Genomic DNA, 12,507 nt, shown 5'->3' on the forward strand with positions numbered 1-12,507 from the left:
TAAGTTGACTACATCAACCCCAGTACTTGACTTGCACTTATTGACTCCAAAAGGATGAAAGGCAAAGTCAATCTTGGCAGAATTTGAACTCAGAACATAAAATCAGAAGAAATGCTGCAAAGCAATTTGTGTGATGCGATAACAATCCTGCCAGTTCATCACCTTAGAGTCAGTCTGCTCAATCCCTTCCACAATAATAATTATCAACAGTATCATCATTATTACTACTACTACTACTACTACAGAACTGTTAGCACACTGGGCAAAATGCTAAGCACATTTTGTCCATCTTTACATTCTGAGTTCCATCAAGGTTGACTTGCCACTCATTCTTGCAGGGTTGATGAAATAAATATCAGTTATGGACTGGGGTCAATGGAATCAACTAGCCCCTCACCCAAAATTTCAGGCCTCCTGCTTATAGAAAAAAAGGATTATTATTATCATCATTATTATTATTATCATTATTATCATTATTATTATTATTATTATTATTAAGGCAGCAAGCTGACAGAATTGTGAACACACTGGATGAAATGCTTAGTGGTATTTCGCCTGTCACTCTGTTCTGAGTTCAAATTCCTTCAAGGTCGTCTTTGCCTTTTTTTTCCTTTCAGGATCAATAAATTAAGTACCAGTGTAATCAACTAGTCCCCTCCCCCAAAATTTCAGGCCTTGTGCCTTTAGTAGAAAGGATTATTACTATTATTAGTGTTAGTGAGGACACATGGCCTAGTGGTTAGGGTGTTGCATTCATAATCATAAGATCATGGTTTCAGTTCCTACATCAGGCGGCACAATGTTCTTGAGCAAAACACTTCATCTCACATTGCTCTGTAATCACTTTGACACCTGATGCATGGCACACTGTGCACCTGTTCAGACAATGTTGATTTGATGGAGGGAGTGAGCTAATGTATATAGCACATACATTTGATCACTATAAACAAATTGTGTCAGTCATTCGGCTGAACACTCATATGTTATCATCAATGGGAGAATCCATTATTATTATTATTATCACAAGATTGTTTAGTTCCCAATATTGAAAATTCACATTCACCTGCTTTAGTACAGAGATAGTTGCAATAGTGTTAATCAGTAGAAGTGGTCATGAATTGGTGGGAGGGTGAGTTACAATGTGTGTCTACAAAATATACAGTGTAAATAAATCTTATAATGTCATTCCACTAATTTGTTGGCAGTTTTCAACAACCAACAGGTTTAGACTCATAGAATAGCCACAACATGTACATGTTCAACTTACCTTTCTTTCTAATAACATGTGTTTCTGTTTTAATTCTTGGAATTCCTTTAACAAATTACCATTTTCTGTAAATATTAAAGAGAAACAATACTTTAGAATCCATATGTACAAATATATATGATTGCGATTGATTTCAACCCCTAGCTCCAAAATCCCTGGTCATGCTGTACCCATGTAAAAATGATCCCCTCCCCTCAGGGAGAACGGCAAGCTGAAAGAATGGTTAGCAGCGAGTCAACGTAATCGACCCTTCATTTTCCTCAAAACTGCTAGCCTTGTGCCAATAAATAGAAAGAAGATAATATATAGAACCAAGGGACGAGGCACAAGGCCTGAAATTTTTGGGGAGGGGGCCAGTTGATTAGATCAACTCCAGTATGCAACTGGCACTTAATTTATCGACCCTGAAAGAATGATAGGCAAAGTCAACTTCAGTGGAATTTGAACCAAGAACGTAAAGACAGACGAAATACCGCTAAGCATTTCACTCGGCATGCTAATGTTTCTGCCAGCTCACCACCTATGTATATATATTGGCATGTAAAAAGCATCCAGCACACTCTGTTAAGAGGTTGGTGTTAGGAAGGGCATCCAGCCATAGAAACCATGCTAAAACAAACAGTTTGAGTTTGGACAGCGCCCTGCTAGTTAGCTCCATGTCACACCACCCAACCCATGCCAGCATGAAAAGTGGACATTAAACGATGATAATATATACACACACACACGTGTATGTGAGTGAGTGCATTTATGTGTGTGTATATATATATATATATATATAATAATAATAATAATAATAATATTAGGGACAAAATCCAAAATTACAGGTAAAAACTCATTTATTGTGCTTTTAATTATTAGTTTTTCTATATGTGACAGTGGATTTTCATCGTTGAGTTCATGAACCTTGGTTCTTTTCCCTAAAACTATATATATATATATATATATATATATATATATATAAAACATACAATAAGATATATATTAATATATTTAAGATATATTAAATGCATTATAATATAAGTGGCTATAGCAATTAAAACCAAGAAGGAAAATGAATAAATGCAGGTGCAAAATAGCACCTACAATTGCTAGAAATGAGAGCTAAAATTTAACTTGAACAGCCACACAAAAGCACTAACCTCATGAAATATTCAGGACTGCAAGCATCGAGCCACATCTTTCATTGGCAAGATGCACTTGCAGAATGAAGTAGTTTGATAAAATGTTATGTGATAACACTTTTCAATGGTTTTTTTTCTCATAAGTGTTTACTTAACTGCAGCTCTTGGTGGTCCAAATCAGATATGCAATCTATGTGAGTGTCTTTTCAATACATTATCTGGTTTAAAAAGCCACATCAGATGCCATGATGTAATTACAAGAGGTGATCAGACTCTACATAAAGAGTAGACAACTACCATGTATGTATGTATGTGTATATGTAGGGGGCATGTGCTTGTATGCCGTGCAGTAAGGTTGAACACAAAAACCACATGATTGGACAGTAAACCACACATACATCAGTGTAAGTGTATATATACATTTGGGAAAACAAACATGAGAAAAAGTAACAAAGTACTACATTTATTTTTCAGGGTCTGTTTTCCATGCTGGCATGGGTTGGATGGCTTGTCATGATCTGAGCCAGTTCTTCTTCTCTTTCAGAAAACTCGGAGGATCACATTCACTTGTATATTTAGTTTTTGGCTTCATTTCTGTAGCTGGATGCCCTTATCACAGGTATGCGTCCACCACAAGGTCAAGACCCTGTTATAACAAGGTGACTTATGTGTCTCAGTGACCCTAAGAGTTAAGCCAGCAAAGCACAAGCTCTTGATAAGACTTCCCTTGCTGGAGAGGTCAAAGGATAGAGGCCTGACCTATAAGGACCACTTCTTCCCATAAAGCCAACATCCCTACCAAGAAAAAAGCTAAGTTACAGAAGCATCAATAACAGATCAAAACTAACAAAGTCTGGGAGGGGAAGGCCCTACAACCCAGAGTTGATAACAATGGAGTAAAGTCATCGATGACCTATGTTCCGTAAGGACCAACGGGCTTAAGCAAATATGTATGTGTGCATAAATGCATATGTATGTATGTATGTATGTGGGTATGTATGTATGTATGTCAGAATGTATATATGTGGGTATCTATATATGTATGTGGGTATGAATGTATGTATGTATGTATTCCTTTTCTCCTTTTAATCAGCTACCAACTTGGTAGTGAGGAAAGCATCTTGTTTTAATCATCATCCTTTAAATCTTATGGTCTTGTAAATTTTTATTGTCCCAGATATTGTGATCTGATAATTAACAAAGAAACAATTATTTACCTTTTGGTTCATTTAAAAGGATGACAGTTGTGATAGCAATTAATGAGAGGAGAACGACAGCAACAACCAGAGTGAAGGCCACACGGAGACAATGGAATTGTTTATAGATGGACTCATTTGGAGGGAGTTTAAATTGATTATCATTATGGTTAAAACCAGTCTTCGACACAGCTTCATATAATGGGTTTACTCTTTTACGACTGAAAGACAAAAGAATAATTGTTGGAGAAATTGTTAGGTAACAGATGTACTGGGAACTGTTATCACTGTTTTATTTTTCATTTTTATTTTTCTTGCTGATAAGGTCTCACTATCTATTATATTTCAGAATAAAATTAGAAAACACACACATACAGAACAAAAACAAAAAAAAAAAAGACCTCGCACAATAATAAAGATTGGATGCATTCTCTGTCCTTGGTTTCATAAGAATAATTTGTTCTGAGATTTATCAGAAAGTCTAATATGCTTTGTTTTCCTTTCGCATCTTCCTGAAACTGAAACAACTGCTAAACACACTATCACCAGCACCTCCAACAGTATGATACACATACAAGTTAACTTCTGAATGGCTGGGTATAATTATATTACTCTTTTACTCTTTTAGTTGTTTCAGTCATTTGACTGTGGCCATGCTGGAGCACCGCTTTTAGTCGAGAAAATTGACCCTGGGACTTATTCTTAGTAAGCCTAGTACTTATTCTATCGGTCTCTTTTTGCCGAACCGCTAAGTTACGGGGACATAAACACACCAGCATCGGTTGTCAAGCAATGCTAGGAGGACAAACATGGACACACAAACACACACACACATATACATATATATATATACATATATACGACGAGCTTCTTTCAGTTTCCGTCTACCAAATCCACTCACAAGGCTTTGGTCGGCCCAAGGCTATAGTAGAAGACACTTGCCCAAGGTGCCACGCAGTGGGACTGAACCCGGAACCATGTGGTTGGTAAGCAAGCTACTTACCACACAGCCACTCCTGCGCCTATAGACGAAGAGTCTGTATAAACTTGTGTCAGACATATAGAATAGGAGATGTATCATATTTTCTGGAAAACAGTCAATGTAGTACATAGTGTAAACATTCAAACATCGTCACTATCTTTCCAAGTCCTGCTGCATTTCACATGGAAATTTTGGTCCTCCAAAGTTGTTTTGGTGTACAAGTCAATCTATCATTCTCGGCCACAAATTTTGGTCTGAAAAGTTCAACTTGTATTGCCAAAAAATAGGGTATAGCAGTGTAAGCATAGCATTACAGATGTGTGGTATTGCTGGTTATGGCTATGTAGTCCTACAGATGTATGGTGCAATAGTTGTATAGCTCAACAGATGTGAGAGACACAAGAAACGAAATAATATACCAAATGTACACCAGATGTATAGCACATCAGTTGACGTAAGATGTATTTCACAACAGATATGTGGCATCAGATGTATGGGAAGAATACTAGAGAGCAGAAATGTGAATTAAGAGTAGAATTTTACTGTCAGCCATACAGATTAAAGTACACAGGTTTGTGTTCTTAGTTCAACACAGCGCATTACAGAAACACTTCACCACACAGTGTTTCCACTATTTACAGAAGTAAACTGTGCCTCCCCACAGTATCTTTTACATATTTTATGGTTAGGTAGACTACTGTATCAATGAGAGGTTGCAGATCATGTGCCTTTCATCCATGTGAAACAGTAAAGATACATGCATACACATATATATATATACATAGATGCATGCACAAACACATGGGTGCATATACATGCACTACTGACAAGTTCAGAAGAACAAAGACAAAAGAAAGACATCTATTTCTTACCTGGATTCTGAATGTGACTGTGACTGGTTCTCCTCTTCATTTGGAATGTCTGACGAGGAATTAAATGTTGGTCTACCAAGCTGGGAATCATCACGGGAATAAGATGGCCTGGGAGTTAAGATGAAGAAAGAAAATACAAATAGATAAATATACTTGTTTTTTTTTCTTTAAATTAATTTACAAAGAAGAGAGAGAAATCCAAGTTGAATGGTTATTTATAGCAACAACTCATTAGTTGTTATAAATAACCATTTTATCAATCAAAATATGTTTAATTATCATTCAAGTGTAATAAATAAAATCACAAAGATGAAAAAAGAAAATACAAACAGGTATGTTTTTTTTTTAATCAATTAAAAAAGAAGACAGAGAAATCCAAGTTGTTTTGGTCAACCTATATGTTGTTACAAATAACCATTTTATCAATCAATTATATCTAATTATCATCCAAAGTATAATAAAGAATATTACTTCATTAGAAATATTGATATCATAAGGCGGTGAGTAGGCAGAAACGTTAGCACACCGGGCAAAATGCTTAGCGGTATTTCGTCTGTCTGTACATTCTGAGTTCAAATTCCGCAGCGGTCGACTTTGCCTTTCATCCTTTCGGGGTCGATAAATTAAGTACCAGTTACGCACTGGGGTCGATGTAATCGACTTAATCCCTTGTTTGTCCCCTCTATGTTTAGCCTCTTGTGGGCAGTAAAGAAATAAGAAATATTCATATCATATCACAAATCAACAGTCACTTATCTAATGCTTCACAGAACTGTCAGCACTCAGCCAAATATTATTAAAAATTGATTTTTTTTTTTTCCACATAATTTTATGATTCACCTAGAGATTATCAGTAACATACAGATATGTATCAACACACCCAGAGATTATTGGTAACAATGTCATGACATACCTAAACATCAGAGTATAATTGCACAAGTATGCCCCACTGACTGTTTCCTCCTAACTTTCAGAAAGATTGGATATTTTTCAAGGAAATTTTCCATAAATACCTTTCAGATAGTGTAGATTCCAATTACATTGGAATTTGCTGGGAAAAACTTTTGGAGGTGGGTATGGAGAGAAGTTTCAGCTAATTTACACAAATCAACCTTGTTTCTTCTTTTATCATTGTCTATTTATTTCAGTCATTAAGATTGCAGCCATGCTGGGGAACCACTTCATAACTTTTAGAAAAATTATTACATTTCTAGTGAAAATTTTTACAAAATACCTTTCAAATGGTGTAAATTACAATTATATCAGAATTTAATGTGAAGAAAAACAGAACTGCTGAGTGCACAAGCATACACAGTTTTCTTGAACTTTCAAGTTTCATTTTGTAGATATATATGATGCATCAGTGGAGGCGTGTGGCTTAGTGGTTAGGGTATCAGCATCATGATCGTAAGATTGTGGTTTCAATTCCTGGACCGGGCAACACGTGTTCTTGAGCAAAACACTTCATTTCACGTTGCTCCAGTCCACTCAGCTGGCAAAAATGAGTAACGCTGCAATGGACTGGCGTTCCATCCAGCTGGGGAACGCATACGCCATTGAAATCGGGAAACCGGGCCCATGAGCCTGGCTAGGCTTTAAAAGGGTGCATTTATTTATTTATCTTTTTATATGATGCATCAGTAAGTAAGCCCACCTGTTTGTTTCATATCAAATTCTGATATAATCATAATCTCTATCATCTGAAAGGTATTTGTAGAAAATTTCATTAGAAATATTTATTTTTCTGTAAGTTAAGAGGAAACAGACTCAAGGTGTGCACACTCATGTGGGTATGCCAACATCGATGATACACTGAAATGTCACAACACTGTAGGAGATTATTGGCAACACCCTGAAGTGTCATAACACCCTAGAGACTGGTAGCAACACACTAGTTGCCATACTAAAGTGTTGCTACATACAGCTTAGAAACTTCTACTTCAGATTTATTGAGTTCTAATCTAACTTGATACATTAACATTCTTCAGTAGAAGAATAGAAAGGCAACGAGGTCATCAGATAAGCAATATGTTATAGGCGCAGGAGTGGCTGTGTGGTAAGTAGCTTGCTTACCGACCACATGGTTCCGGGTTCAGTCCCACTACGTGGCACCTTGGGCAAGTGTCTTCTACTATAGCCTCGGGCCGACCAAAGCCTTGTGAGTGGATTTAGTAGACGGAAACTGAAAGAAGCCCGTCGTATATATGTATATATATATGTGTGTTTGTGTGTCTGTGTTTGTCCCCCCAACATCGCTTGACAACCAATGCTGGTGTGTTTACGTCCCCGTAACTTAGAGGTTTGGCAAAAGAGACCGATAGAATAAGTACTAGGCTTACAAAGAATAAGTCCTGGAGTCGATTTGCTCGACTAAAGGCAGTGCTCCAGCATGGCCACAGTCAAATGACTGAAACAAGTAAAAAGAGTATGTACAAGATTTTGAGTCCAATCAATGACACTGTTGTTCAAATTTATGAGGCAAAATGTGCTTCTTCAGTCATTCAATTTGCTAGAAATAACAGTCAAATCTGTCAAAACCCACCCTACCATATTAGTTAACATAAACCTAGATACTTTCAACAAAAACAGACTGTTCATGGCTGTAATATCCTTGATCATAAGTCAACTGGATTAAGAATGACCTAGGGTTAAAGAACAACAATCCTTTCCAATTTTTTTTTTTTTTCAACGTTGAAACCTATAAAAGAGTTACTTACGTTTGTATAGGGACCTCTTCATACTGATGAGAAGGGTAGTCAGCATAGTCGTAATGAAAGGGACGAGGGGAACAAGATCTTGGAATTTGCATGGGAAACTCTCCACTGCCACTGTTCTCTAGATCACCAATACCTATGGGGATCAACAAATAAATAAAATTAGGGTTCAGGTTGTGTAGTGTATACAGAGTGCAAGTAAAATAACTACCATATTTGAAAACCAAAATTGAAGTAAAGCAAATACCAATTAAACAAGTCGTTCTCATCATCATCAACATCATCACTATCACCAACACCACAACCACCTTCATTTTATGTCTACTTTCAACGCTCACATAAATTGGGATGGGTTATCATAATCCAAGTCATTTTTATTTGGAGTTACCACTCCTCTAGATGGATTGGAGGATTGTGTCTTGCACATATTTCATTTTGGTTTGTCTTGTTCAAACCCCTTTCTAACACCAGCCACTTTACATCGAGTATTTGGTGCATTGTCATGATGCCAGTATGAGAGATGTTGAAATGTCCGCAACAAGATTGAAGGGTCCTCTCAAATTTATATCATCTCCACTCATTTGTTAAGGACTTCACAGAGTGTACTGACTGCATTTTAATGTGATACCAGCACTAGTGAGGTTGCCTTGTAGCCTCCAAGACCAAAAAGTGTGATCATCATCACTGTCATTGTTTTAGTATCCATTTTTCCATGCTTGCATGGGTTAGATGGAATTTTATTGAAGTACATTTTCTATAGCTGGATGCCCTTCCTATTGCCAACTGTTTCCAAGCAAGGTAATATTTTCCCCTGTCTGGACATGTTTTCACAGAAGACTGGAAACAAACAACACTGCTTCTATGACAGTGACACTTGCTTACAACTATCATGTGATGTCAAAACAAGGAGACACACACACACAATAGTCTTTTTTCACTTTCCATTTAACAAACTCACTAATAAGGCTCTGATCAGCCTGAGGCTATAATAAAAGTAATATATCTCTATAGATGAAGGCAGTGATTGGCAGAACTATTAGCACATTGGTAAAAAATGCTTAACGGTATTTCTTCTGGCTCTGTGTATGGAGTTCAAATTCCATAGAGGCTGACCTCATCTTTTATATTTTCAAAGTGGATAAAATAGGTTTTAGTTGAGCACTAGAATCAATGTAATCAGTTAGGCCTAGCACTAAAATTTCAAACCTTGTACTTAGAACAAAAAGCATGTCTCCATACTTTCTCTTTCTCTCACACGCACACACAAAATGCAAGATAGACTGAGGAGTGTCCTCTGCTTTTTCAGCTCTTAGAGTTACTGCTACCCTACACAGAGAGCTAGTAATGCAACTTACAAAGTTCATATCAGACTCATAAATTCAGTTTTCCTTATCTATCAGCAAGTAAATAAAGGAATTAATTATAAAATAATTATGAAGAAATATTTCTAGCCTCGCCCTAAAAACAATATTTGGAGGACCAGCAAAGGGGAATGTGGTCACTTGACATGCTTAGGTATAGCAGGGAAATCACTCCCAAATCAAACCATGCCATCTTAAATAAAGAAGCACGGATGAGAAAATCTCTGATATACTAAAAGACTGGATTGCCATGGTTGGAATACATCTGATAATATATCTGTTTGATCAAGATTGACCTGAAGCTAAACAACAGCAGCAATAACATACAACTATTTTGGAGCAGTAATCCAAAATTGAATCTTTTATTGGTTAACCCTGCAAGCTTTGTTACCCCTTCAAGTTTAAAGACTCACAATTATTTTATAATAATTTATAAAGAAATATTTCTTTATATGGAAAGCAGGCACAATGATTTTTACTCCCAGTTACCCCAAAGGTCACAAATCTCTGCGTGTATTCTCTCTCACATACGTACACATATTCTCTTTCACACACACATATGTATACACATGCAAGCACGCACACACACTCACACGCGCACGCACGCATGCATGCACACACATACACCTGTTACCACTGAAACAACAGGAATTGTGGCTAATTCTCGCTTAGGGCTAATTATAACTAACAGTGTAACAATACCCAGAAATAAATGGGGAGGGATTAAGTACATCCTGTAGAAGAGAAGGAATTAAGAAATGAAATCGAGTTATAAGAACAATGGCAATAATAACAAAATGGCAACCAACAAACACAACAAAACTTTAAAAATACAAGCAGCAGGATGCAAGAAAATTTCTATACAAACAGATCAAAGAAAAAAGATGCAAACACACACAAACATATTCTCACTCAATGTCTTTTCTCATGCATATACTCTCTATCTCTCTCACTCACATACGCACTCACTTTCTCTCTCTCTCACTCACATACACACTCACTTTCTCTCTCTCTCACTCACATACACACTCACTTTCTCTCACACCCACTCTGTCTCACACACATGTTCACTCTCCTACACACACACTCTCTCTCTCTCTCTCATATATGCACAAGCCCGCTCATACGTACACATGCTCAGTCACAGAATAATAAATATTCTCTTTTACTCTTTTACTTATTTGGAGGACCAGCAAAGGGGAATGTGGTCACTTGACATGCTTATGTATAGCAGGGAAATCACTCCCAAATCAAACCATGCCATCTTAAATAAAGAAGTACGGATGAGAAAATCTCTGATATACTAAAAGACTGGATTGCCATGGTTGGAATACATCTGATAATATATCTGTTCGGCAAAAGAGACTGATAGGATAAGTACTAGGCTTACAAAGAATAAGTCCTATGGTTAATTTGTTTGATTAAAGGCAGTGCTCCAGCATGGCTGCCGTCAAATGACTGAAACAAAAGAATATTGTTATTGTTGTTATTATCATTAAGACAGCAAGCCAACAAAATCATTAGCATTCCAGACGAAATGCTTAGCAGCATTTTGTCTCTCTTTATGCTCCGAGTTCAAATTCTGCCAAGGTTGACTTTGTCTTTCATCCTTTCACAATTGATAAAAATAAGCACCAGTGAAACAATGGGGTTGATGTATTCGACTACAAAATTTCACATCTTGTACCTTTAGTAGAAAGGATTATTATTATTATTATTATTATTATTATTATTATTACGTTCTGATTTCGATTTCTGCTGAAGTTGGGTTTGCCTTTCATCTTTTTTGGGGTTGATAAATTAAGTACCAGTTGAACACTGAGGTCAATGTAATCAACTGCCTTACCCCTCAAATACGCTAACCTTGTGCTAAAATAAGGATCATTATCATCACCATCACTATCATCATCATTGTCACCAATAGGGTGGTGGATTGGTAGAATCGCCAAAGCATCAAGAACAAAATGCCTTGCAGTATTTCTTCAAATCCAACAAAGACCTACTTCAACTTTCATTCCTCTAGAAGTTGATAAAATGAAATATTAGGCAAGTACTAGGGTTTAGAGAATTACTAATTCCCTTCCCCTCAAAAATTACAGGTCTGAGCCTGAATTTAAAGCAATTATCATGATTACCCGTGAGGGTGCATGGCTTAGTGGTTAGGGTGTTGGACTCGTGATCATAAAATTGTCGCTTCGATTCCTGGACCAGGCAATGTGTTGGGTTCTTGAGCAAAATACTTCATTTCACATTGCTCCAGTCCATTCAACTAGTAAAGATGAGTAATCCTGTGCGAGACTGGAGTCCCATCCAGAGAGGAATATATATATATGCCAGAGAAACTAGGAAACCAGCCTCACTGCTCCTTATGGAGTAATATGGACTAACCATCACCTTTGCCTCAGTAAAGACCAATGATGTGTGTGTGGTGAGGTCACTTTAGCTTCACTTATGACATATAAAACAATAACATCAGTGAATCCCTTCAAATCATTCCTTTAACAAGAGTTAAATTCTAACAATGTAAAACAAATGATCAAAATGAGTCAATGAAAAAAACTTAATTTTACAAAAAAAAATCACTCATTGTCTTAAATAAAAAAGGATACACCAGAGAGTGTAGGCACTGATCCAAAAAAAGGACAGGATGGTTATGACTTCAAGGTTTTTGATCATAGGTTTGCCCATTAAAGGTTAACCAAGAGCTAAACAAAATAATCACCACCAAGTAATAAATCTTTACATTTAATTTGTGTTCATGGGAAGAACCATTTCAACGATGCGTACTGCCTTAATTCTTCGAAACGCCAGTGTTTTAATGGTGGCAGCTGATGAAGGAGATGTTTCTATGTGGCTTGCTTGTTTGTTGCACCTTGTTTATCATTTTGTCCATGTTCTTTTGCCACGTCATGTACCCAGTTTTGTATCTATATGTACATGTAGATGAAGGTATGTACATACATGTACACACATATATATATATATATATAT

At 36.6% G+C, this 12,507-nt stretch overlaps 1 protein-coding gene across 9 annotated transcripts in view; it reads right to left on the reverse strand.

Annotated features, from left to right (window-relative positions):
• Positions 1 to 12,507, reverse strand: part of LOC106878228 (uncharacterized) — a 130,260-nt gene that overhangs the window by 18,495 nt on the left and 99,258 nt on the right. For all 9 annotated transcript variants that reach the window (XM_052971596.1, XM_052971594.1, XM_052971592.1 and 6 more), the window contains 4 exons: positions 8,159 to 8,291; positions 5,442 to 5,549; positions 3,609 to 3,808; positions 1,268 to 1,332 (listed from right to left, as the gene is read on the reverse strand). In XM_052971596.1, the coding sequence (XP_052827556.1) occupies positions 1,268 to 1,332; positions 3,609 to 3,808; positions 5,442 to 5,549; positions 8,159 to 8,291 (506 nt within the window). The remainder of the gene's footprint in view (positions 1 to 1,267; positions 1,333 to 3,608; positions 3,809 to 5,441; positions 5,550 to 8,158; positions 8,292 to 12,507) is intronic.

The sequence above is a fragment of the Octopus bimaculoides genome, chromosome 11 (assembly GCF_001194135.2).
Source record: "Octopus bimaculoides isolate UCB-OBI-ISO-001 chromosome 11, ASM119413v2, whole genome shotgun sequence".
Taxonomy (NCBI): Eukaryota; Metazoa; Mollusca; class Cephalopoda; order Octopoda; family Octopodidae; genus Octopus; species Octopus bimaculoides.